The sequence below is a fragment of the Desmodus rotundus genome, chromosome 4, assembly GCF_022682495.2.
Source record: "Desmodus rotundus isolate HL8 chromosome 4, HLdesRot8A.1, whole genome shotgun sequence".
Lineage (NCBI taxonomy): Eukaryota > Metazoa > Chordata > Mammalia > Chiroptera > Phyllostomidae > Desmodus > Desmodus rotundus.
The window spans coordinates 51,105,260-51,131,800 of record NC_071390.1 but is presented as its reverse complement, the minus strand read 5'-3'; the positions used below and the strand labels follow the sequence as shown (position 1 = coordinate 51,131,800).

The 26,541-nt window shown below is 39.0% G+C and overlaps 1 protein-coding gene across 1 annotated transcript in view; it reads left to right on the top strand.

Moving 5' to 3' along the window:
- Window positions 1-26,541, top strand: part of MICU1 (mitochondrial calcium uptake 1) — a 214,711-nt gene that overhangs the window by 131,703 nt on the left and 56,467 nt on the right. Inside the window, exon 8 of the mRNA XM_024561320.3 lies at window positions 5,039-5,236. Coding sequence (XP_024417088.1) covers window positions 5,039-5,236 — 198 coding nt within the window. The remainder of the gene's footprint in view (window positions 1-5,038; window positions 5,237-26,541) is intronic.

Genomic DNA, 26,541 nt, shown 5'->3' with positions numbered 1-26,541 from the left:
GAGAAACGTTCCAAAACCCCCAGTGGATGCCTGATACTTTGGATGGTACCAAATATATATACTGTGTTATTTCGTAAACATACATACATACACTTTGCAGCTTCTCTTTGGCATATCCAAATTGTCAGCATCACTGTTTTTGTGCGATAGGGCCATTATTAAGTAAAATAAGAATTACTTGAACACAAGCATTGTGGTACTGTGACAGTCGATCTGATAACTGGGCTGGCACTGAATGTCTAACAGGTGGGCATCGGATATTGTGTGGATATGCTGGACAAAGGGATGATTCACATCTTAAATGGGATGGAGCAGGATGGTGAGGGACTTCATCACACTACCGAGAATGGCACACAATTTAAAACTAGGAATTGTTTATTTCTCGAATTTTTCACTTAATTTTTTTTTGCCCGTGATTGAGTGAGTGTAACTGAAACCATGGAAAGTGAAACCACAGATAAGGAGGGACATTATACTGTACACTATAAGCCCCATAATACATTACAATTTTTGCTTTCATACTCATATTTTTTAAAGAAAATAAGAACAATAATAGTCTGTTATGTTTACCATTTTTGATGACTTTCATTCCTTCCTGAATAACCTGGTTTTCATCTGGTACCATTTCCCTTCAACTGGAAAAACTTTCTTTAGCATTTCTTCTAGTGCACATCTGTTGGTGGCAGATCAATTTATATCATCATTATTTATGGAAGGAAATTCTAGACATAGAGTTCTAGATATAAATGTAAAAGTCTCAATTACTATTTCACTACTTCCGATTCCTACTGATGAATAGTCACTGGTTATTTGAATCATTGTTCCCCTATATGTAACATGTTGTTTTTCTCTCTCTGCTTTCCAGATTTTTTTTACCTTTGTTTTCTAGAAATTTTATGATGATATGTCTCCATGTGGTTTCTTTTTTTTTTTTTTTTTTCAATCTTTTCTCTCTACTTATCAGACTGTAATTTCTATTGATTTATCTTCATGGTAGCTGACTCTTCAGTCATATCATCTCTGCTGTTAAACAATACGGTAAATTTTTATTTCAGATGTCATATTTTTTAATTCTAGAATTCCCATGTCATTTTTTTTATAGTTTCTTTCTCATATGAAATGGCCCATCTTTTCCTTATTACAAGCACATTTTATATCTGAGTACTGTTATAATAACTGCTTTAAAGACCTCATTTGCTGATTCTAACATCTGTGTCACCTAGCAAATGATCTCCATTGATTGCCTTTTCTCTTGAGAATGAGCCATATTTTCCCATTTCCTCATATGTCAAGTAATTTTGGATTGTAGTCTGGATATTATGGATGTCATGTCATAGACTATGTATTTGGATATATTCATCTAAAGAGAATTAGTGTTTTGTTTTGTTGTAGCAGGCTATTAATCTTAACAGGATTTAGCTGGAGTTTGTATCTAGAATTTGGGCCCTCTTTGGATTTCTCCTTTGCAGGATTTTCCCCCTCTTTCCAGTGGTTGCAGTTGCTGCAAAGTCTGTCCTCAGGTTTCAAGCCAGAACAACTGAGGACACCGATCCTTCTGATGCAGACTGGGAATTCCTTTAGGCTGAAACTCATATAAAGTGGGAAACTTGCCCAGTGCTATGTACCTTCTTCTGAGTCTCAACTCCCCTCCAATATCTGCCCATGGTCACTCCTAGTGCCTTCAGTTAGTTGTTTGGTTTATTTTGTCCACAATATATTATTGTCATCTGAGCAAGGATTGGCCTGAAAAGAGCTACTTATCCATTACCAGAAGCAGATTAAGGCCTGCTTAGTATTAAATGCTAAACGAGGGCTTCAGGAAGGCCTAAGAAGCAGGAAGGAGAGAAATAAAAGTAGGAGAGGGGAAGAAGGAAGGGATGAAGAGAAAGAAAATAGAAAAGGGGAAAAAATGTGGTTTTGAAATAGCCTAAGAAATTACTTAGGGTACCCCTCAGGAGCAAAATTGTCGTAACTTCTCTACGCCTATTACAGACACTAAATTTTAGGTTTGAGTTTAGGGCACATGGGTCTTACTTTTGGCATTGCTGCTGACGTGCCAAATGACTCGGGGCAGTCACTTCATCATTCTGTTCACTTGTCAGAGAAGGGAATGCTGATTTCATCTAATGTGATCCCTTGATAACTGGCCTTGTTAACCTCATGCAACTTACAATATTGATCACAGGGAAGTTTGATGTAAAACGCTACAAGAAAATCAAAAAGTAATTATAAGGTGGCTCATGAGGGAATGGCTCTCAGAAATTTCTCTACGTCATCTTTCTACATTTTACTTTCTTGGGAAATATAATAATTTATTAAGTTGAAAGTACACCAGCCTTTGCTCTTATTTCCCAGGTAAACGGGTATTCATTGACAAGCTTATAAAACAAAGTTAAACAGAACCAAATGAGGACATCTTACATTTCATCGTCATGTGTCTTCAGTGTTGCATGAGCAAACTAATAGCTGATACTACTCTTTCACTCATCTTCCAAAATCACTTTGATCATGCAAAAGCACAAATTACTAAAAAGCGTTTATCCAACTGTAAATAGTAAGTGTGAGTTTTCTCTGACCTTGCTGTCACACAGTTTTTTTTTAAGCCTATTTCATAGCAAATCATAAAGCAAATTAACTGAGGAAAAGATATTGATTGTTTGGGCTATATTAACCTATGACAAACTTTTTTTAGTATGAAAGTGTGAGAAGTGATAGCTATCAGTTGTGAAACAAAAGAGAAGAATGAGATTTTATTTCAGAGATCATGTTTTGTATTTCTCTTAACTTTCTCCACAGCATATAACATATAGTAAGCATTTGTATGACTAGTTGACGTTTTGACTGATTCTTATGTTACATCATTAACAAGTTATCTATATAAAAATATTTTAAGAAAATATTTCCCAGCTGAGAAATATTAAGAAAACAATCTCTGTCTCTCTCATACACACAAAACCTAGTGATATATACTTTTTTAAAAAAGTTTTTAATGAAAGAACACTTATAGTTAGTAATAGTTTACATATAAGTGTGACAGTATTTGGACTGTACTATTAATATAATCATTATATAATTATATATATAATTAATATAATCATTAATGAAGATGCTGTAGCATTAATTTTCCCTAAAAGCACTTTTTTCCTCAATCACTTATAAAATATTCTCAGCACCAGACTTTGAAGCTAGCATACAGTTCCCACAGTGGGAAGGCTATAAGCTATACTATTTATATCCACAGGCAAAATTTAAATCATGGTAGGTGCTCACCCCGCTGATGCTCAATACGGTTCATATACTGCTAGTTCAGTGCTGCTATTGGAAAATCCTTCAGTTCTCACAAATAAATAAAATGAATTATGTATTGCCTTCAAATAGAAAAAGTGTTTTTCTGATTGTCCCACATTTCAATTTAAAGTCTAAAAAACTCAAATAATTTTAAAATCCATTGTATGACCTGGCTCTCTAGTCTCTACGTGCCTGAGAAACAAAGGTCAACCTATCTTATTTATGTGACAAAACATGAACCCAGAAAAAATCATAATCAAAAGCATTTCTGATATGAACTTAAAGTTGTAAGGAGACTCAGCGATAATGTACTGTGTGAACTTTTCCAATGAGAAAAGTGAGGCACAAAGAGGTAAAACAACTTGCATAAATTCTGCTCTCACTATCAAGCAGCCGAGTCAGCCACCACGTCTTCTGACTCACCATCTAGTGTCCTTCTGTTGTACTGTCCCACCCTGTATAGAGCAGAGACTTTTAAGTTGTCTTTTTTTTTATTCAGTTACAATTGTCTGCATTTTCTCCCCATCCCTCCACCCCACCCCAGCCAGTCCCACCTCCCTCCCCCACCTCTACCCTCCCCCTTGATTTTGTCCTTGTGTCCTTTATAATAGCTCCTATAGACCCCTCTCCCCACTATCCCCTCCCCACTCCCCTCTGGCTTTTGTTACATTGTTCTTAATTTCAATGTCTCTGGTTATATTTTGTTTGCTTTTTTCTTTTGTTGATTATGTTTCAATTAAAGGTGAGATCATATGGTATTTGTCCCTCACTGCCTGGCTTATTTCACTTAGCATAATGCTCTCCAGTTCCATCCATGCCATTAAGTCTTTTTTATGGTCATAGATAAGTAAAATAAATAAAAAACACTTAACTAAGGTAAATTCATTGTTGCAAATCTTCAGTTTCTAAGTATTACACTTTTCTAATTTGGCAATTTAAACATTGAGGCTACATATGTTGTTTATTTATGTAACATACCTTTATTACATATCCCAAGTTTAATTATTCTGAATAGCTGTGGGTTTGTTTGTTTTTTGGCTTGTAAAGAGGTAGAAAACACTGCAGGAACTAGTGAAAAAAAAAAAACTATAGCAACTATCGACTCACCTCAAAAAGCTTTTATATGTATTGTTAGGCCATAGTTGCTAGTCCCAAAAGTTATCTGTTCTCAAAAAGTTCATTAAAACTTCTCAAAGATTGAACTAATTCCCCCATACTTTCTTAGAGAACTATTTCATACCAATTTTGTATTTCATGTATCATTCTACTAAACGTTATCTCTCTTAGATGTTGCTTATAGCTATGCTGTCTCTCATCACAACTAATGAGTCATTAGTAAAAATTGTGAATTTTTACAGATTCTTCTGAGATATGGAAAGTATTACTGTGAGGTTGATGATTATTTATTTTGAGAGAGGTTTTGAGCCTCCAACAAATGCATGCTCTTTTCTGAAGAGAGATTTTTAGGAGGGTCGCGATTTTGAAGGTACCAGTCATCTCTGTTAGAATCCTTGTTCTGCTACTTGCTAGCTATTTGACCTTGAGCAAGTTATTTAACTGTGTGTGCCTCGAATTTCTTACCTGTGAAATAAGGATAATCCTAGGGCTTCTCTCATAGGACTGTTGTGAGCATTAAAAGAAAGAACTGTAGCACAGTGTAGGCAAATAGTAAAGAATCAATAGGCAGTTAGTCTTCTCTATTTTTTCACTTCATAATGGTCTTCTGGGTGGGTGTTTGCTTCTCTTTCAGGTTCAGAGCATCATTCGCTCCCAAACCAGTATGGGAATGCGTCACAGAGATCGTTCTACTACTGGTAACACCCTCAAGTCTGGCTTGTGTTCAGCGCTTACGACCTATTTTTTTGGAGCTGATCTCAAAGGGAAGCTGACAATCAAAAACTTCCTCGAATTTCAGCGCAAACTTCAGCACGATGTTCTGAAGCTAGAGGTAGGACCTCCTCTATTCCTTGGACTCCAGGGGATCGTGGCACTGTCTGCCACACGTGCACACAGAGCCACTGGGTTGGGAGGGCCTGCATCATTGCGTTCTTTCAGTCTGCCTCCAGCTGTGAGGACTGATGACTTTGAACCTAATCGGTGATTTACAGTCTGACAGCAGGTAGGAAACAATGTGTTCTGTGAAAAATGTCTTGGAGTAAGATGATTCTGGGCCTGAAAGCAAAAATGCCTAAACTGAACCTCTTACTTGTCTTTGGACGTCCAGCTTGAGGAAAAAGGAACGCAGGGGTCAGAGTGGTCCTCAGTCTGAGCATGTACCCCCAGCTTTGTGTGTACTGTATGGAAGGTCCCAGGTGGCAGAGATGAGGAGGGTCCCACTTCACTCAGCTGAGACAGTTTGAAAAATCACAACTGAATTTCCCTTATTAATAAGAACTCTGTTGTATGTCAACCATGACTTTAAAATATTTTTTAAAAAAGAATTCTTGCTATTCATGCTATAGGAGAGAGGCGAAAGTAGGATAATACTAAAAATCAGATCAAACTTTGAAATGTGCTTTTGTATTGTACTTGTTTCCTAAAAATAGTGTAATTGATATTCAAAGAATTTACCTCAAAATAAAACCCCAATGTAATGTATTCTATAGTTCAGCCTCTTTGAGGAGGCTCTTGTAGCCCCTATAATAAGTGACATAAGTGATATGTATGTATATATATATATGGTCAGATTTTTACACATACATGAGAACCCCCATAGGCAAATGAAAGACCCAGGGAAGTAGCTAGTCCTAGTGTTTACATGCTAGGTTAAACTAAGAGGGGCAACTTGCATTTATGAATTTTGCTTTCTTATCAGCGGAGGTGAATCAAAGTCGAGAGAAATCTATAAAACAGAACTTGTTAAAATAATTCTTATCATCTTTTAGTTTCCCCATATATATTAGTTACTTTTCTACAGTTGCCTTCCTGTGCTTCCTTCCTGCGGTAGAGGGAGGACATCTTTCACGCAGGACTTTCATTTCCTGCAGTTAGGAGTTAAACAGTTTTGGCGTAGGAGTTGATACGTATTAGATTCTAGACATGTGCTTTGGCCCCTAGTATGTATCCCTGGAGTGGCCTTCTTTGGAAACATTATAACATAATCTGGGAATATAAATTATTTAATTTATTAATTATATAATTACAATTTAACACAGTATAGATCCATAAAATGTAGTTAGAGAATAAAGCACAAGCTAGTACTTCTAACAAACTTTAAATAACAATTCAGGGTTATTCAGAGCATGGAGCAGGTGCCAATTCTACAATCTGGCTTAACACTCATTCCCAGACCTACATGTGGGAGTCTCAAGAGACAGAGCCTGGGACTTTCGTCTTTATCCTGCGATGCGGTCCAGCTGACAGTCCACTGATATATCGTATAGATTACCGGTGAGGTAAAATACTGAAAGCAGACGAGGGGTTTCATACATGTGTACCTACACATAGCCTATACCCAAATGCAGAAGAAAAGAGATCTAATAGTATATAAGATAATTATTCTAGAAAGCCTCCTTGTATTTGACATTGACTTAGGATCCTCTGTAGGCTTTGGACCAAGATGTACTGAGAATGGTACTGTTTGCCAATCAGCAATTCCTCATGTAAGGGAACCAACTGACTCTTTTGTAAAAGTACCCACCCTAACATGTAATAAATATTCTATAAATGTTTACTAATTCTAAGTCCATTCTTTCCATATAATAGCACAAGTCTAGTGAATAAGTGGCTCCTTATCATTAACATCCATATTTAAAGTTTTATCAATCAATATTCTGCCTTCCCAACTAGATTTGTAATTCTTTGAGAAGGCACGAATAGCCGAAAGAGCACAGGTTTTGGTGCTCACATAATGAGGCCTTGGTTAAAATTTTATTTCCTCCACTTACTAGTTATATGACATGTTATTTATCCTCTTAGAGCCTAGCTGCACAGAGCAATGTTTAAGTGAGATGAGATTTCTTATGGGCTGAATTATGTTCCTCCATAATTCCTATGTTGAAGCCATCACCCCCAGTACCTCAGAATGTGACTGTACTTGGAAATAGGGCCTTTAAAGAAGGGGCGGATTTCTGGTCAAGATGGTGGCATAGGCAGACATGGGGGTTGTGCCCCCTTTGCACAACCACATCAAAATTACAACTAAAATATAGAACAACCATCACTCAGAATCATCAGAAATCAAGTTGAATGGAAGCATGACAACTACAGAATTAAAGAAACCACACCAATCCAGGCTGGTAGGAGGGGCATGGGCTCATAACATTAGATAAAAATCCAGAAAGGATATCTCAGGAGTGAGGAGTCCCAGCCCCACATCAGGGCCCAGCCCATGCTGCCAGTGCCAGGAAGATAAGTCCCCACAACTTCTGTCTGAAAAAACCAGAGGGGGCTTAGTTGGTAGAAGAAACTTCTGGTGCCCTAAGCATTTCCTCTTAATGAACCCACACATGGTCTCACCTACTCAGATTCACTCCCTCAGCTCAAGCACCAGGGTAGCAGCTTGAAAGGCACCAGTGGTATACAGGGAGAAACTGAAGTGTTTGGCATCAAGGCAAGCAGAGGCCATTGTCCCTTTGCTAAACCCTCCCTTCATAGATCTGGTAAGGTGGTGCCATATCTGTGACTCCATCAACCTGGCCAATACTGTTCGATCTGCCTTGGAGATCCCCAGAGTTGCTGCCCTACCCAACTTACAGGCCCACTGAAGATGCATCATAATTAAAATGCCAAAGGTTAAAGATAAAGAGAGAATCTTAAAAGCAGCAAGAGAAAAGCAGTTAGTTACCTACAGGGCAGTTCCCATAAGACTGTCAGCTGATTTCACTAAAGAAACTTTGTAGGCTAGAAGGGATTGGCAAGAAATATTCAAAGTCATTAAAAGCATGGACCTACAGCCAAGATGGCTCTACCCAACAAAGATATCATTTAGAATTCAAGGGCAGATAAAGAGCTTCTCAGACAATAAAAAAACATCATCACCAAACCATTATTATATGAAATGTTAAAGGGACTTACCTAAGAAAAAGAAGATTGAAAATATGAACAATAAAATGACAACAAACTCAATTATCAACAACCGAACCTAAAAAAAAAACAACAACAACAACAAACTAAGCAAACAACTAGAACAGGAACAGAATCACAGAAATGGAGATCACATGGAGGGTTAGCAGTGGGGGAGGGGGAGACAGGGGGCAAAGGTACAGGAAATAACTGGCATAAATGGTAGGTAGAAAATAGACAGGGGGAGGGTAAGAATAGTATAGGAAATGTAGAAGCCAAAGAACTTATATGTGTGACCCATGGACGTGAACTAAAGGGTTGGGGAATACAGGTGGGGGGGGGTGCAGGGAAGAGGGGAATAAAGGGGGGAAAATGGGACAACTGTAGTAGCATAATAAATAAAAATATATTTAAAAAAAAATAAGAACATCAAAACTATGAACAATAAAATGGCAATAAATACATATCTATCAACAATTCTAAAAACAAACTAAGCAAACAAGAAGAACAGAGACAGAATCAGGGATACGGAGAGTGTTTTGATGGTTGCCAGATGGGAGGGGGGTGTGGGAGAAGGGGTGAAGAGGTGAGGGGATTAAGAAGTAGTTATAGGTAGTTATAGAGTAGCTATAGGGGGTGTAAAGTACAGAACAGGAAATGGAGAAGCCAGAGAACTTGTAGGCATCATCCATGGACATGAACAATGGTGTGGGGATGGCCTGAGGGAGTGGCAGTGCTGGGTGGAGGGGGTCAAAGAGGGAAAAATCTGGATAACTGTAATAGCATAATCAATACAATTCATTTTTTTTTAAATGTTGTTGAGTTAAAATGAGGTCTAGGGTGGGCCCTAGTCCAATCCTACAGGTGTTTTTATAAGAAGAGGAAACTTTGGACACAGGGGAACACCGGAGGTACACAGGCACAGAAGGACAGCCATGTGAGGAGAGAACACAGGGGCAGCCAACTGCAAGCCAAGGAGAGAGGCCTCGGCGGAAACCAGCTGTGCTTGTACCTTAGACTTCCAGCTTGCAGAACTGTGAAAAAGTAAATTTCTGTTGCTTAAGTCACCCATTTGGTTGGTAGTATTTCATTATGGGAGCCCTAGCAGACTAATATACCACCTGGCATGCACTTTGCCTTTAATAAGTATTCTTTCACCTTCTCTTGTATACCCTCTGCCACTTAGTATGGCAGGTGGCATATAGTAGGCACTTAAACAGGTCTTCTCAGATAAATGACCAAAAGACTTTACATTTATTTTGAAAATAGTTTTCTCATAAAACATCTGGAAAATGGAGCAGTTTTTCTTTTTATGAAATGCTTCATCTTTTCAAAGTTTGGATATTTCTCCCCTGATTAAGTATGAAATATGTCATCATCACAGCCAGGAGGAAAATGGAAATGATTAATAGTACCTTTCATATGGGTTTTATAATTTGGCCATTCTTTATATTTCTTACTGGTTTTATTTCTTTACTTATCTACTTTAAATTTTTATATCAAGGAGATTTACAGCTTCATTTAGTTATTTCTTTTTTTCCCCCCCTCATCACAGTACCTTTGAGAGTGACAAGAACACTTTATCTGTCAAATTTAATTTCAGAGAGGTTAGGAAGAGGGGAATGTCCATGAACATTTATTGAGTGCCTGCTCCGAACTAGGCAATTTATATATATCACACGCTTTCTTTGTTTTAATTCCCACCCACCCTATTGGTTTTAGTGGTATTTTACCAGTGTCACAGATGGAGAAACTGATACTCAGAAAGATAAAAGTCACAGACCTATTAAATGGTTGAGTCAGGATTCCAACTTAGTCTTTCAGAATGAATTATGTTCTATTCATTCTCTAATTATTAGTACTTTTAGTCTGAGATGAGATTTCTGTATGTGTGACTTATTTGGAGCTCTGAAAAAAACAAAATATTCTGAAATTTAAGAACAGAAAAAAAACAGATATCTATAGAGTTCTCCTGCACCATCTTTTCCTAGTTCCTTTGCCCCTCAAATTGACTGTTAGGACTAAGGAGAATTACACTGTTCTTTTGTGTAAATTAAATGACTACCTCAACTAGCCATTTAATTTCTTTTCATAAGAACCTTGTTAGGTATTTTTTTTTCAAGATTTTATTTATTTATTTTTAGAGAGGGGGGAAGGGAAGGAGAAAGTGAGGGAGAGAAACATCAATGTGTGGTTGCCTCTCATGCACTCACTACCTGGCCCACAACCCAGGCATGTGCCATGACTGCAATAGAACAGGTGACCCTTTGGTTCGGAGACCTGCACTCAATCCACTGAGCTACACCAGCCAGGGCTTGTTAGACATTTATAAATGTTTGTATGCTCTTAATTCTGGTCAAATTAGTTTTATTCTACTCTTATTTCTCTATTTGGGAAACAAAAAAAACATAGGTTTAAAGGAATGACTTAAGAATGTACAGATTTTTAAAAATATCTTTTGAAGTTATTAAAAATTCCATCTAAGGCCACCAAGAACTTGAGTCGACTTCCTTGGAAACAGATGCCAAGTCTAATTCCAGTTAATGTATTCATTGATTTCTTGAACTATCACAAGTAATATGTCAGTCAAAAATGAAAGGTAATTGAGAACTCTTTGAAAGATTATGATTAATTTTAATTTGGGGGGAGAGAGAAATGACATAAAAATGTCATTATGTCAAAGAAAAGCAAAAATTTATAGAAGAATGAAGAAGCCAACTCTAGAATATAAAATGAGGAAACTGAAAACATATTATCTAACAGAATTCCAGTCTGTAGCATGGTTTTTTCATTAGCTTTGGGGTTCATATGCCTATTGTATAACCAATCAGAGTATCACATTTTAAAAAGGTATGACTACCAATTATCTGAAGGCAAATTAAGTATAGTTCAAAGGATAACAGTGATTGTTCTATCTTCCCAGTCCTTTTTTGTCTTTTTTTTTTATTGTTGTATTGGCTGTCATTTTTTTAAATTAATTAATTTATTTTTATTCAGTTACAATTGTCTGCATTTTCTCCTCTTCCCTCCACCCCACCCAGCCAGTCCCACCTCCCTCCCCCACCTCTACCCTTCCCCTTGATTTTGTCCTTGTGTCCTTTTTTTCTTTTTTACAAAATATATTTATTGATTATGCTATTACAGTTGTCCCATTTCCCCCCTTCACTCCACTCTATCCTGCCCACCCCCTCCCTCCCACATTCCCCCCCTATAGTTCATGTCCCTGGGTCATACATATAAGTTCTTTGGCTTTGACATTTCCTATACTATTCTTAACCTCCCCCTGTCTATTTCCTACCTATCATTTATGCTACTTATTCTCTGTGCCTTTCCCCCTCTCTCCCCCTCCCACTCCCCTGTTGATAACCCTCCATGTGATCTCCATTTCTGTGGTTCTCTTCCTGTTCTAGTTGTTTGCCTAGTTTGCTTTTGTTTTTGTTTTAGGTGTGGTTGTTAATAACTGTGAGTTTGCTGTCATTTTCACTGTTCATATTTTTTATCTTCTTTTTCTTAGATAAATCCCTGTAACATTTCATATAATAAGGGCTTGGTGATGATGAACTCCTTTAACTTGACCTTCTCTGAGAAGCACTTTATCTGCCCTTCCATTCTAAATGATAGCTTTGCTGGATAGAGCAATCTTGGATGTAGGTCCTTGCCTTTCGTGACTTTGAATACTCTTTCCAGCCCCTTCTTGCCTGTAAGGTCTCTTTGGAGAAATCAGCTGACAGTCTTATGGGAATTCCTTTGTAGGTAACTGTCTCCTTTTCTCTTGCTGCTTCTAAGATTCTCTCCTTCTCTTTAATCTTGGCTAATGTAATGATGATGTGCCTTGGTGTGTTCCTCCTTGGGTCCAGCTTCTTTGGGACTCTCTGAGCTTCCTGGACTTCCTGGAAGTCTATTTCCTTTGCCAGATGAGGGAAGTTCTCCTTGATTATTTGTTCCAATAAGTTTTCAATTTTTTGTTCTTCCTCTTCCCCTTCTGGCACCCCTATAATTTGGATGTTGGAACGTTTCAAGATGTCCTGCAGGTTCCTAAGCCTCTCCTCATTTTTCCGAATTCTTGTTTCTTCATTCTTTTCTGGTTGGATGTTTCTTTCTTCCTTCTGGTCCACACCATTGATTTGAGTCCCAGTTTCCTTCACCTCACTATTGGTTCCCTGTACATTTTCCTTTGTTTCTCGTAGCATAGCCTTCATTTTTTCATCTTATTTGCAACCAAATTCAACAAATTCTGTGAGCATCCTAATTACCAGTGTTTTGAACTGTGCATCTGATAGGTTGGCTATCTGTTCGCTGCTTAGTTGAATTATTTCTGGAGCTTTGATCTGTTCTTTCATTTGGGCCATTTTTTTTTTTTTTTTTGTCTTAGCGCACCTGTTACGTAAAGGGGTGGAGCCTTAGGTGTCCACTGGGACAGGGTAACACTGGTCGCTGGGATGTGATGCTGTATGTGGGGGAGGGGCCAAGAGGGAGCAGTGGCGCTTACTCCACTCTCTGACAGATTTCAGTCACTGCCCCTGCTACCCACATCAAATTGGGCCCTTCTGGTGCTGATTCCCGAGTGGGTGGGCTTGTGCATGCTCTAAGCCCCTATGGGTCTCTCCAATGATCTCTCCTGTGAGGCTGGGAGTTTCTCCTGCTGCTGCCTCAACCCCCACGGGTGTTTTCAATCAGAGGTTTGAGGCTTTATTTCCCGGTGCTAGAGCCCAGGGTTGCACAGTCTGTTTCGCTCCCCTGCTGTTCCTCAGGTTTATCTATGCGCGAATGTGGGGCCGTGGGGTCTGCTAGCTGTCGCACTTCCTGCCCTGTTCGTTCCACAATCTGCCACCTCTCTGGGTCCGGCCAGGTTGCTGGGAGTCCTCTCTGCCCTGGCTGCCCATCTCTGCCCCTTATCTCTGGTCTGGATGAATGTTTCTTCTTTATCTCCTTGGTTGTCGGACTTCCATGTGGTTCGATTTTCTGTCAGTTCTGGTTGTTTTTTGTTTTTAAATTGTTGTTGTCCTTCTTTTTGTTGTGCAGGGAGGCACAGTGTATGTACCTACACCTCCATCTTGGCCGGAAGCTTACTCTCTTCCCAGTCTTTAAGGAAAAAAAAAATAGTGGCATTAACTAGGTTTGTTCAGTCAGGAAGAGAGGTAAAAGGGACACACAAAGAACTATGCTAATTATTCTCATCTGTCAATAAGAGTAGAGCTAAAAAAATAAGACGGTTAATTTAAGTTAAATATCAAGGAACTTTAAAAGTATTGTAATCACAGCTACATGATTAAAAGTGCCTATGGAAATCCAGAGTCAGCTATCCTTTACATCATTAAGCTGATGTCTTTGTACTCATCTCTTTAAAGTGTTCAGGTAGAATTAAATCTTGTCCTGACACAGAGGACCATGCTAAGAAACAATCTCAGCTCTTTTTCTAGCCAAAAGAATGTGGCCAAGGAGACCAGAAGACAAGAAGGCTTTCAATCAAACACTTTCTGGAACTAGAACACTCTTGGCAAAACCAATTTCTTTTTATTTTAATAGCCAGTTGCATTTTTTTGAACTGGAAAACTGACTCTCATATAAACTCAAAGATGAGAGTTAACTGACTCGATTTAATTTAATCTGAAAATCAAAATGAAGTATGTTCAGCTTTAGATGTGTTCATCTTCGATTTCCCAAAAATCATCAAAAGGGTTTTAAGAATACTTACCTCTTTTAGGTATTTATAACTTTAAGGAGCCAAATATATATTTAAAGCTAAAAACTCTTAAGGTAACAATCCTCAGTGTACAAAAAATTGTAACTTCAATATTTGGTTATAATAATAAAATTCTTTTACAAGTTCATTTTTTTCTAAAAAAAATTGAAGTATTTAGTCAAAATTAACATTTATCCTTGTAAAATTCTGATAAGGAAAGGATCTAGCAAGCATTATCTTCACAAATGTTAAAAAAAGAAAAAAGGGAATCTGTTACTTTCACCATATAAAATATTTTTATTCTTTCAAGTTTTTGTTTTGATCCCTTTACTTATTTCTTTTTTTAATTTTTATTTATTTTATAGAGAGAGGAAGGAGAGGAGAGAGAGATACATCAATTTGCTGTTCCATTTATTTATGCATTCATTGGTAGTTTCTTATATGGGCCCTGACCAGAGATTGAACCTGCAACCTTGGTGTATTGGGATGATGCTGTAACCAACCGAGCTACCCGGCCATGGCCCCTTTACTTCTTCTTTTTTTGTTTGTGGTGTTTTTGCCCATTACCATTTACCCACTTTATACCCCCTGCCCCACCCCCCACAATCACCTCACTGTTGTCCATGTCCATGAGTCTTTTTTCTTTTTTGCTCAATCCCTCTAGCCCTGGGTGTCAAACTCTTTCACCGGGGGCCACATCAGCCTCGCAGTTGCCTTCAAAGGGCCGAATGTAATTTTAAGACTGTATAAATGTAACTACTTAACAATTAAGTGAGAGCTCGGCGCTGCCTCCAGGTAGAAACAAGGTGCCGGGGCGGATAAAACAAGGTGGAGGGCCAGAGTGGGCCCTCGGTCCTTGTGTTTGCCACCTGTCCTCTAGCCCCTAACTGACCACTCCCCCAAGAGCTATCAGCCTGCTCTCCATCTATGAGTCTGTCTCTATTTTGCTTGTTCAGTTTTTTTATTAGATTCCACATATGAGTGAGATACAGTAATTGTCTTTCTCTGACTGTCTTATTTCACTTAGCATAATGTTCTTCATTTTCATCCATGCTGTTACAAAGAGTAAAATTTTCTTCTTTTTATGTCCAAGTAGTATTCCATTCTGTAAATGTCCCATAGTTGTTTTATCTGCTCATCTACTGATGGACACTTGGGCTGCTTCCATATCTTGGAGACTGTAAATAACATTGCAATTCTTTCGAATTAGAGTTTCGGATTTCTTCAGATAAACTCCTAGAAGTGGAATCCCTGGGTCATAAGGCAGATCGGTTTCTAATTTTTGAGGTATCTCCATACTGCTTTCCACAGTGGGTGTAGCAATCTACATTTCCAGCAACAGTGCAAAAGGGTTTCCCTTTCTCCACATCCTCTCCAGCATTTCTTGTTTGTTGATCTATTGACGATGGCCATTCTGACAGGTCTGAGGTGATATCTCATTGTGGTTTTAATTTTCATTTCTTGGATGATTAGTGATGTTGAGCATCTTTTCATATGTCTGTTGGCCATCCTCTTTGGAGAAGTGTCTATTCAGGTCCTTTGCCCATTTTTTAATGTGACTGTGTTTTGGTGTTGAGTTTTATAATTTTTTATAAATTTTGGATATTAATCCCTTATCAAATGTATCAGCAAATATGTTCTCCCATTCAGTGGACATCTTTTGATTTTGTTGATGGTTTCCCTTGCTATGCAAAAACTTTTTGGTTTGATGTAATCCCATTTGTTAATTTTTTCTTTTTTGAGGAGATATATTAAATAAAATATTGCTGTGAGCAATGTCCAAGATTTTACTCCCTGTGTTTTCTTCTAGGATTTTTATGGTTTCAGGTCTAACATTTAAGTCTTTAGTCCATTTTGAGATTATTCTTGTGTGTAGCATAAGAAGGTGGTCTAATTCATTTTTCTATACATATCTGTCCAATTTTCCCAACACCATTTATTGAATAAACTATCTTTAGCCCATTGTATGTGCTTGCTTCCTGTGTCAAATATTGACTATAACTGTGTGGGTTTATTTCTGGCTACTTATTCTTAAATCCAGATATCTGTTTATCCTACAGAAAGTAACAAATTGGATCAGTAACATAATCCATCCAACCTAGTAATCATTCTTTGCCTGGGACACAAAGGAATGTTTTTGGAAATAATCATTACTTTTAAAAATAGAAATGTATAAAAATAGTAGAATAAAAAATAATAGAATAAAAATTTTAATTTCTTCAACAGTTTCTTGTCAGGCACCCATGACTTTGTCATTAGTTTTTACAGGTAATTATATTTCTCTCTGCACCACACGTTGTGAGGCAGGTCTAATATCTTGCCCTGATGCAGGGCCCAAGTTAGCTCTCAGGGGGAGCTAGTTTAACAAGGAGAAATGTAGAATCCAAAGACAAACTCTGATTTAATTTCTTACAAATCCCTTTGTACCCTGGAGCTCAATTTTGCTATCATTTGTGACTTTGAGAGTCTCTAGCTATAGATTCAGACTGAAAATACCATATATGGTAGAATTTGCATGGTGATAGAAAGCTCCTTTGATGTTGTAAATGCAACCTTAGTAATAATTATGTAAAAAGTGTACAAAACAGTGCTTTTTTTCATATCTTTTGGAAAATGAAGGAAAGAGTTTTAAGAGTGATACCTTGTTGCTTAAAATATTGACTGAGGCATGGTTTTTAAAAGGTACCAAATCCGCTTTTCTGGATCTGACCTTCCAGGTTGATCATGAAAATACAGAAAACTGTTAGAGATGGATATTTTTCTTTGATTTCCAGATGGCTTTGCAATTCCAAAATCAACAATATGTTATTGATACCTTTGAAATACTTGAGCATCTTCAGGATTTTCCTATCATCAAATATCTTTAACTTTACGTTCTAAGTTAATTTTTTAAAATTTTTATTGTTATTCAATTACAGTTGTCTGCCTTTTCTCCCCATCTCTCCACCCCACCCCAGCCGAACCCACCTCCTTCCCCCGCCTCCACCCTCCCCCTTGATTTTGTCCATGTGTCCTTTATAGTAGCTCCTGTAAACCCCTCTCCCCACTGTCCCCTCCCCACTCCCCTCTGGCTATTGTTAGATTGTTCTTAACTTCAATGTCTCTGCAAGATGCTCAGCATCACTAGCCATCAGAGAGATGCAAATTAAAACCACAATGAGGTACCATCTCACACCAGTCAGAGTGGCCAACATAAACAAATCAACAAACAAATGTTGAACATTCTAAGTTAATTTTAAACTGGCCACAAGAAAAAGGAAGTCATGATGATTTGATCTTCAGGGGAAATTTTTCCTCAATCTATCATTCACATGGTCTTATCAGCCATTCTTTAATCAAACACAGGTGCTTCTCGACGTATGAATGAGCTGTGTACCAATGTCTCAAAAGTTCATAGGTCAATTATTTGGAATTCAGAATGCAGCAATACTTTTTTATTCGAACACACAACAGAATATTTAACTTAGAATATAGTTGAATGCATTACAGTAAAATGAAAAGTACTATGAAAGAAGATGACTGTGTATTTACAGTTCAGTGTTCACACTGTATCTACTCTTCCAGCTGCAGCAGGCTATGATATAGACCTCTAGGAGTATCAAGTGTTTTAACAGATGTTTGAGTGTGCACTACATGGTAAAAAATACTAGTCCACATTTCTTGACATTTTCCCATGAGCCAGACACTATTCTAAGTGCTTTATACACATCATTTCATTTAATCTTCACAATGCTAGGGGTTGGTATTATAATTATTCACATTTAACAAATGAGGAAACTGAGGCACAAAAATGTTAAGTAACTTGCCCATGGTCTGACACATAATGGAGATTTGATTCTAGGCCGCTGCTTCTAGATTCTACTCTTAACTATTAACGTACTCTAGCTTTCCAGGAGTTGTGCTAAATGCTTAAGGTACAAAAATAAACAAAACATTGTCTTTGCTTCCAAAAAGCTTATAAAAGTTAAATGAATGAACCAGCAATTCCTAAACAGTGTTATAAGCACATTACTAGAGATATTCTTCTGGTGCAATGAGAGTATAAACGGGGACCTGTAAATCAGTGTGAAGTAAAGGGCAGGAGACTGCTCCAGAAGTTTCCCCAGAGGTGGCGGCGATATTTGAGTCAGCTGTAATTCTGATATTCGTTCTATTTAAAGAAGGTGGTGGTTAATTTCTATTCGCTCTTTGTTCTGGTTGTAGGACAGATGAGAAGAGCAAGGGAGCAGTGAGTAACACTGGGACCAGAGCCAAGAGAGGGTGACAAAGAAAATGACCTTTCCTATCAAGTGTGTCCCAAACCAGGCTTAAGTTAATATGTCGCGAGGGGTTCTCATATTGGTAAAGGGACCCCATCCTCTTAATTTTGGGCCTGTGGAGATCATTAAGAAACAGACAAAGAACAGACGGCAGGATAAAGGAGAAACGTTCCCCAGATTTCTCTAAGAGCTGGCTGCACCCATAGGCAGATCAAATTTGGTCTCTAAATCAGACCTAGAATACAGGTTAATAAATAAATGGCATTAGGGTATCTGAGTAGGTCTTTTCACTTTTATCTCTCCTCCAGCCACCTTTAACTGCAGATGCCTTTCAGAGTGATGGTCTTTGGAATTTATGGACATTTTACAGTAAAGAAAGGGGGCTTTAAAGAATGACAGTTGTGTTGATGAGTGGAAAGAAGCTTGTTTGTCCTTTTCTTTTTTACCTTTTTTTAAACTAATTTGGCCTCAATTAACTGTGGTGAACTAATGTTTTGTTTGTTTCTAAAGAAAAAGACACTTTTAAGATAGCTTTAGCCCCTAGCCTGCCATACAGCCTTATTAGTCTAGGGAGTCTAGACAATGTCTTAGGGACCAGAGCCAGCTTTGCACTAATTTGTGAATAAATAATGCATTACAGCCTGTTGGATTCAGACTCCAGGCAGATGCTGCTTTAGGGGTCATGTATTACATCAAGCTATTATCCCATGAATTCAGTGAACTGCACATTAATGATTTTTTTGTCAAGTCAGTTTCATTTCTTGTTATTTTTCTTATTATAATAGAATGCCTTTTCTCCCTCTCCACCCACATTCCCATTCATTATTTTGTGTCAGTCTACCGCAACATTAGCATAAATGTTTTTTCTTATTTAAGCTACTTGGACTAATGAAATATAAACTACTTCGGTGAATTTTTTAAGACTTTTTTATTGTATTTTTTTTCATTACCGTTTTTCACCCTTCTACCACCTTCACCCACCCCCTTCCCACCCCACAGTCGCCACACTGTTGTCCATGAGTCCTTTTTGTTTTTGGCTTGACCCCTCAATCCCCTGAGTCCCCTGCACCAGAGCTGTCATCCTGCTCTCCGTCTGAGTCTGTCTCATGTTGCTTGTTAGTTCAGTGTGTTCATTAGATTCCACATATGAGTGAAATCATATGGTAATTGTCTTTCTCTGCCTGGCTTATTTCACTTAGCATAAGGTTCTCCGGGTCTATTCATGCTGTCACAAAGGGTATAATTTTCTTCTTTTTATGGCAAGTAGTACTCCATTCTATAAATATCCCATAGTTGTTTTATCCATTCATCTACTGGTGGACACTTGGGCTGCTTCCAGATCTTGGCAATTGTAAACAACGCTGCAATGAACATAGGGGTGCTTATGTTCTTTCAAATTAGTGTTTCAGATTTCTTCGGATAAAATCCCCAAAGTGGAATCGCTGGGTCATAAGGCAAATCCATTTCTAATTTTTTGATGCACCTCCATCCTCCTTTCCACAGTGGCTGCACCAGTCTGCATTCCCACCAGCAATGCACAAGGGTTCCCTTTCTCCACATCCTCACCAGCACTTGTTGTCTGTTGATTTACTGATAATAGCCATTCTGACTGGTGTGAGGTATCAATCTACCACAACATTAGCATAAATGTGTTTTCTTATTGAAGCTACTTGAACTAATGAATATAAACTACTTCAGTGACATTTTTTGCATTAAAAAAAGACTCTTTTTGGCTCTGCCAGGTAGCTCAGATGGTAAGAATGTTGTCTAGTTACACCAAGGTTGCAGGTTCAATACCCAGTCAGGGCACATGCAGGAATCAACCAATCAATGCATAAACAAGCGGAACAACAAATAACAAGAGAGAGCGATGTTTCTCCCTCTCTACTGTCGCCCTTCTCTCTCTCTCAAACCAATAATTTTTAAGTATTTTGTAAAAAATAGCCTCTTTAAATAAAGGGATGCCAAAAATTTTGGAGGGCACCCCTTTATCAGTCTTTCCTTGAGACCTGGCAGCCTGTCTACCTGGCAGAAAAATAAAAGCCAAAAATGTAAAACCTAGTCACTTTTTTGACTAATAAATTAAAATGATGAGTGCCGAGCATTGCGTTAGATACTGGATATACAAGAGCAAGGAGCCCCTGGCCCCCAAGTAAGGAGTTAGGCGCAGACCGGGAAGTTGGACGGTGACTACAGTACAGAAGGGAAAGTACAGTGATGGGTGTATGCACCGGATAGGTGCACAATAAATATCTGTCAGAAGAATAATCAGTATACAAGACTGTTATTTGAATTTTTTAAGAATCTATCTAAATTTAGATTGTATTTCTGTGATCCAGGGAGCCTTAATTTCCTCATATGTACAGTTGAGATAATATCTAGGACTTTTTGACGTCAGAAAGTGCAGTAGTGCATGGCACCCGTCATGCACCCCAGGAACATGTGTTCATTTATTCATTTATGATCAGCCGTTTGTAGTTCGGTGCTCAGCATCGGACCTCCGCGCAGAGCGCCTTCCCAGAGACTGCCGGTCACTCCGGCGCTTGCTTTGTTGTCAGAAGAGGAAGGAAGGGAAGCATCAGTGATCTGTGCTTCCTGACATCTCTGTCCAGTGGCCCCTCTTGATGTTTTTTGCAACTTTGTAGCCTTTAATGTTTGAAAAGATTTCAGAATATTGGCAACCCTACAGTCATTATGTTGATTAGCTTTTTAATCCCCAATCAGTTATTTCTAGTACATCCAACTAGTAAAGTAAGGGAGGTATATGGAATTCATTGTGCTAGAAGGTAACACTCACTGAAATGTATGATAATATTTTTCCTATTTCCATGTAGCTACATTTGTGGAGCATGATGCCAGAAATTATGGAACTGAAGTAGTTTGCTTGACTATAGGATGGGCCATTTTCTCTGTATTGGACATCATATACAGAATCATTAATAAAAAGTTATTGCTGCCATAATTGCTAAGAATCTTAATATACTATCATTTTTCTTCTAATATGGAATAGTTTTCATGGATTCTCTTGCTGTTAAGCTTGGCAGAGTGCAAACAGAAATTCTGGAATCTCACATGCTATAGTGGGATTACCTTACCTCTCCGGTGGTTTTTATTGTGGCAGTGGTCATTGTTTCTCTGTCTCTCTCTCTCTCAAAATGACATTTGGGACAAATCAGTGTTAGTTAATAGGGTTGCTTGACAGTTGCTGTGTCCAGGTTAATGTGTCTTACGCTGTGACTCCAGCTCTGGTACTGGTGTTGCCACCACTGCCAGTGAGGTTCCTGCTCAAGCTCTAGTGGTTCTTCAAAGTAGGAGGATAGTGCCTAACCCATCCCCTCCGTATTTGGAGCGTTACAACTCTGTATTAGTTAGCTATTATTGTGTAAGAAATTATCCCAAAACTTAGCTTAAAACAACAAACATTTATTATATCACGCAGTTTCTAGGAGGACAGGAATCCGGGAGCAGCTAGCTGGGTGGTTTTGGCCGTCTCTGGTGAGGCTGTAGCCATGCTGTCAGCCAGAACTGCGGTCCTCTTAAAGCCTGGCTGAGCTGGAGAATCCTCTTCAGGGCTCACTCACAGGCTTTGGGCGGGAGGGTCCAGGTCCTCACCCTGTGGACCTCATCACAGGGCTCTCATGAGATGGCAGCTGCCTTCCTGCACAGCAGGTGATCCGAGAGAGAAAGTGGGACCAGTATGGAAGCCACACTATTTTTTATAACCTAATCTCAGAAGTGGCGTGCCCCCACTTCTGCCATATTCTTCTGGTCACACAAAGCAATCCTGGCCCGTTGTGGGAGGAGACTGCACGAGAGTGTGAATATGAATATGAATATGAATATATATATATATATGAATGAGACTGGGAATATCGGGGGCCATATGTATACAGACCACCACGTGTGCAAACTCACCACCCTACCAGGGTATAAGAGTCATCTTTGGAGGGCAGTATCAAGAATAGGTCCAGTGACTTGCTGTCTCCAGTAGTGCAGTCTCATGGACCTAGCACCGTCTGTCTCGCCCTTTCCCAGAAATTGTCTCACTGTAGAAGCTATCCCACCAGTTTCTCCTTCTGCCCTGTGGTGATTTTATTTCAGAGGCCTCATTGCCTTTCTGTATCACCCAGCACTGCTTAGAATCTCCACAGTCCTCCCCACGATTTATTAGTTTCGAATCTGTTGTTATTAGTGAATAGAGTTGCAGCCTCCTTCCCTTCCTTCCCAGAGGATGCTTGCTTTCTAACAGTATTCAAGCCCAGTATGTCAGAAGTTTCTCTCTGCCTCACCAGCCACCCAGCTTGTGCTCTTGTCATTCAAACCATGCAGCCCATTTCACTTCCAGAGAAATATGGAGGTTTAGGATCTTATAAATCTCTAGGATTCAATTTATTTTTTGAGGGGTGGGCCTTAGTCCCTTCAGCCTTTGTCCCTACATGCCCTGGTTTATTGCTCCCGGTAGTGACAGGAGTATTGGATATTTTAAACAAATGTCATTTTACAGCCAAAATAATGTGATGTGTTTGTTTACAAACTTGTAATTTGTTCTCTCAATTTAAGGGAAATGTCTGTTAAGACGCTTTGAAATTCAGTATCCATTATGAAAGTACTTTGCAGGGGGTTTTTTTTTCCTGTGATATTTTATAATCAACTTGGGAAATTCCCACTGTGAAAATCTGTGTGTTAAAAGCATAACCGATTACTTTTGTACCCAAGGTTTTTGGACTTTACTCTCACAGTGCATAGAATAACAACACATGGATACTGTGTCACTTAGTGATGCCTTCTGGGTGTTTGAAATTTTTTATTTCTTTGGTCTAATGAACTTTGAACCTTAAAGCAGAAAGTATCTACTATTGGTTATCCTCTTACATAATTTCCAATTATTCATTTAGGTGTAAACTCGTATCTTACCCATGTGTGATATTAACTACAGAAATGGGAACAAACCCTGCTGTCCATCAGGAATTCCCCTATCAGCTTAAATTACAATAGACTTTTCCGAGAACTCCTAGCATTTCTCTTTAAGTAAATGTGTACCAGGTTCAATTTGTGTATCAGGTAGTTCTTAAATTTGCATCTAAAGTAATGCTGGGATTTTTGTATTGCTTTTACTGATTTTTGTCTTACTGTGGCTTCAAAGATGGCTTTTTCTCTTCTCTGCCAGCGGAGGTTAATTCAGACTCTCCAGGTGTAATACTTCACAGCTTGTCTTAAAGAATATTGTTATATATTCTTGTGCTAACTGTGGGTTTGAATTGTTTTATGGTTTACTTTGAGTATACATCTTTATGTTCTGACAGGGTTATGATAGCTGGGGGAACAGTCTCTTTGGTTTTCTTCACTCTTGAGTATGAATAACCTCAAATGTGATGTTAATGTGGTTTTGCATTCAATGTGTGCCAAAGGAAATAATAAGCTGTACAGTTGGTTGATCCAGTGAGTGTCCTTAAGGCCATTTATTTGAACACACCGCCATTAGCTCACCAAAACTAGTCAGATTTTATAAATACTTTGTCAGCTGTGCCCAGGAGCCTCTTCTGCCTGGTGAACATAATTAATTTCAAACTAGCATAATGGGGCATAGCCTTCCAGTCTCTTCTAAATCCAAGTTACAGAGGTCATCCAAAAAGAGGTGGCATCCCACTCAGGTTTGTCAGTAGTCACCCTGTCTGTCTGCCAGAGGGCTCAACGGTGCAGATCGTCAAAGCGGAGTAACAGTTACGTGCCTTTAATAAATGAACACTGCTGGGCTGTAATTAGTATATGTCAAACCCTAGTTAATACATATCTGCAAATATTTGAAATACCTGCCTCTGCCAATATTTGCTGGCAAACATATGCAGTTTTCCTCATCATGGTGGCATAATTTTTAGTGTATTCAGTTGACTGGCTGTGATCTAAAACACTGATTAACGTCCTCTTTGCCTCCATGCTGAAAACAGTGTGATGATTTGGCCTTGTGTCTATGTGGCCGTCTTCCCTGGTATTGCAAAGGCACGGACAGCACGTATCCTCCCTGGATAATTTGAGGCCATTGTTGCCTCCCAGCTACATTACAGCCAGAGGGGAAAAGGTGAGCATTTGAATTGTAGTAAAGGGACAGAAATGAAAATAAACAACTACTATTGATGTCTTTGTGTCCTATGTTACATCTAGCTCTTTAAATCAAATGCCCGTAAAGCAGAGAATCTGGGCTGTCCTTGCGAGCTGTGGGAGATTATGGGAGCAGCTTCTTTAACAGTTGCCACTGCCACTCACATTGATGTACCAGCTGTTGCAAGTCTAACAGGACCCCAAGAAGTGAAGATATTAAAAGCAATTCAAAAAAAAAGGAAGTATAATTTCAAACATAAAACCATTTTCCTAGTATCAGCAAGACAAAGGCCTGCCAGGCAGAAATGAGTTTCATTTCAGTAAAGGCTTAGTGTTAGCAATGAGAAAGCCCAGTAGCCACAGGCTTTACAAGTAGCTAGAGTCACATTCAGAGAAATATGTGTGAAGCAGGAGTCAGTGAAAGACAAATAGCATATGATCTTACCTATAAGGGGAATCTAGTGAACGAAATAAACTAACCAGCAAAACAGAACCAGAGACATGGAGACATGGAGCAGACTGACAGCGGCCAGAGGGGCGGGGGGAAGATGATAACGGTGGAAAGAAGGGAAAGGGACTAGTCAATGAACATGTGTGAATGACCCATGGACATGGACAGCAGTGTGGGAATTGACTGTGGGAGTGGGGGTGGGCTGGGCGGAGGAGGGCAAAGGGGGAGAAATTGGAACAACTGTAATAGAATAGCAGTTTTTTTTTTAAAGAGCCAATTGGGTACAAATATCTTCATCACACCCATTTCCGCAGTCATAGGCAGTAACATCTGACCACTTCTGCCCATCTCTACCACCATTCTAGTCTAAACTCATTAACTTTTGCCTAGATTACTTCACTTGCCTCCCATCTCGTCTTACTATACAACCACTCTTGCCTCCTCATTGTTCTTAGAATGAAGACTTAAACCCATGCCATAACATAGGCTCTGTGTAATTTCACCTCTGCCTCCTCCTCCAGATTCATCTCAAATCAGTCACTCTTCCTCCTAAGAGCCTTGCACTAGTGTTCATTTGCCTGGAACACTCTTCCTCCTTTCTCTTCCCCTAGTTATGTCCTTATCCCTCGGAGCTCAGTTAAACCTCGCTTAATCAAGGCAGCCTTTCTGCTTCACCATCTCCCCACCCCAAATTAGACCACATTTTAGTGTTACAGATTTCCAAACCACTCTGTACTTTTTCTTCAGATCCCTCAGTTACATAGCCATCTGATTGTTAAATATCTGCCTCCAAACACTCCTTGAGAACTTCTGAGAGTGTGTCAGGCTCATCATATTTTTCTTAGTGCCTGGCACAGTACCTGACACAAAACAGATGCTCAGGAAATAGTGTTGAATTAGTAAATATTTCATGAGATGTAGACAAAAGCCATCATGATTAAGGTGCCCACACCCTCTTTCTCTCTCAGTGGCATCATTCCAAGTTAGCGTGTTAGATGCCTTTTGAGATATCTACTCAACTTCCAACCATTCCCCTTCCTCCAGAATTTGTCCCACACCACCTCTCAAACACAGGTGTGCGCTTCTGGAAGCCATGCTTCTACTTTGTGCCTCTCCCTTGCTTTCCCTCCCATCACCCTTTCCTTCCCCTCCCTTAGCTAATTGGATCAGGAGTGGACACGCCCATCCCAGGATGGACCAATCAGAATTTCTCTGTAGAAAATTTGAAATTTGGACTATGGACAGTTGGTCTCTTCTGGTAGTTAAACTATGACGTGTAAACTCCAGAACTCCAGGGTAACTGTGTCTGCCTACTGTGCAGACCCACGAAGCACAGAGGAAGAAAGGCTACCAGAACACGAGGACTGGGGCAGCTGCACGTCCTGGCTCCCAGTCTTTTCCCATCTGTGAGCTGCCTTTGTGTCCTGGGATTTCCTAAACTTCTTTTTTGCTGGAGCTAGCTTGAGGTGGTTTCCCTTATGTACAAACAAAAAGAAGTCTTAATCCAACTAGGAAATCTAAAAACAATGTTCTCAAAACATGCCCAGACTTTGTGGACCAGACCCTGTGATCACTGAACCCATATAGAAAATTAACAAACCTCACGTGACTTTCAGGTGCCTTATAGAGTGTGACAGTTGGTTTAGACTATTCTAAATAATTGTCATGTTGAAGAACCCATATGCTTAAGCATGAAGCATCTAATTAGCTCTTTTGAAAAACTGAGAGGTTACTATGTAATTGAAAAGTATCTTCTATGT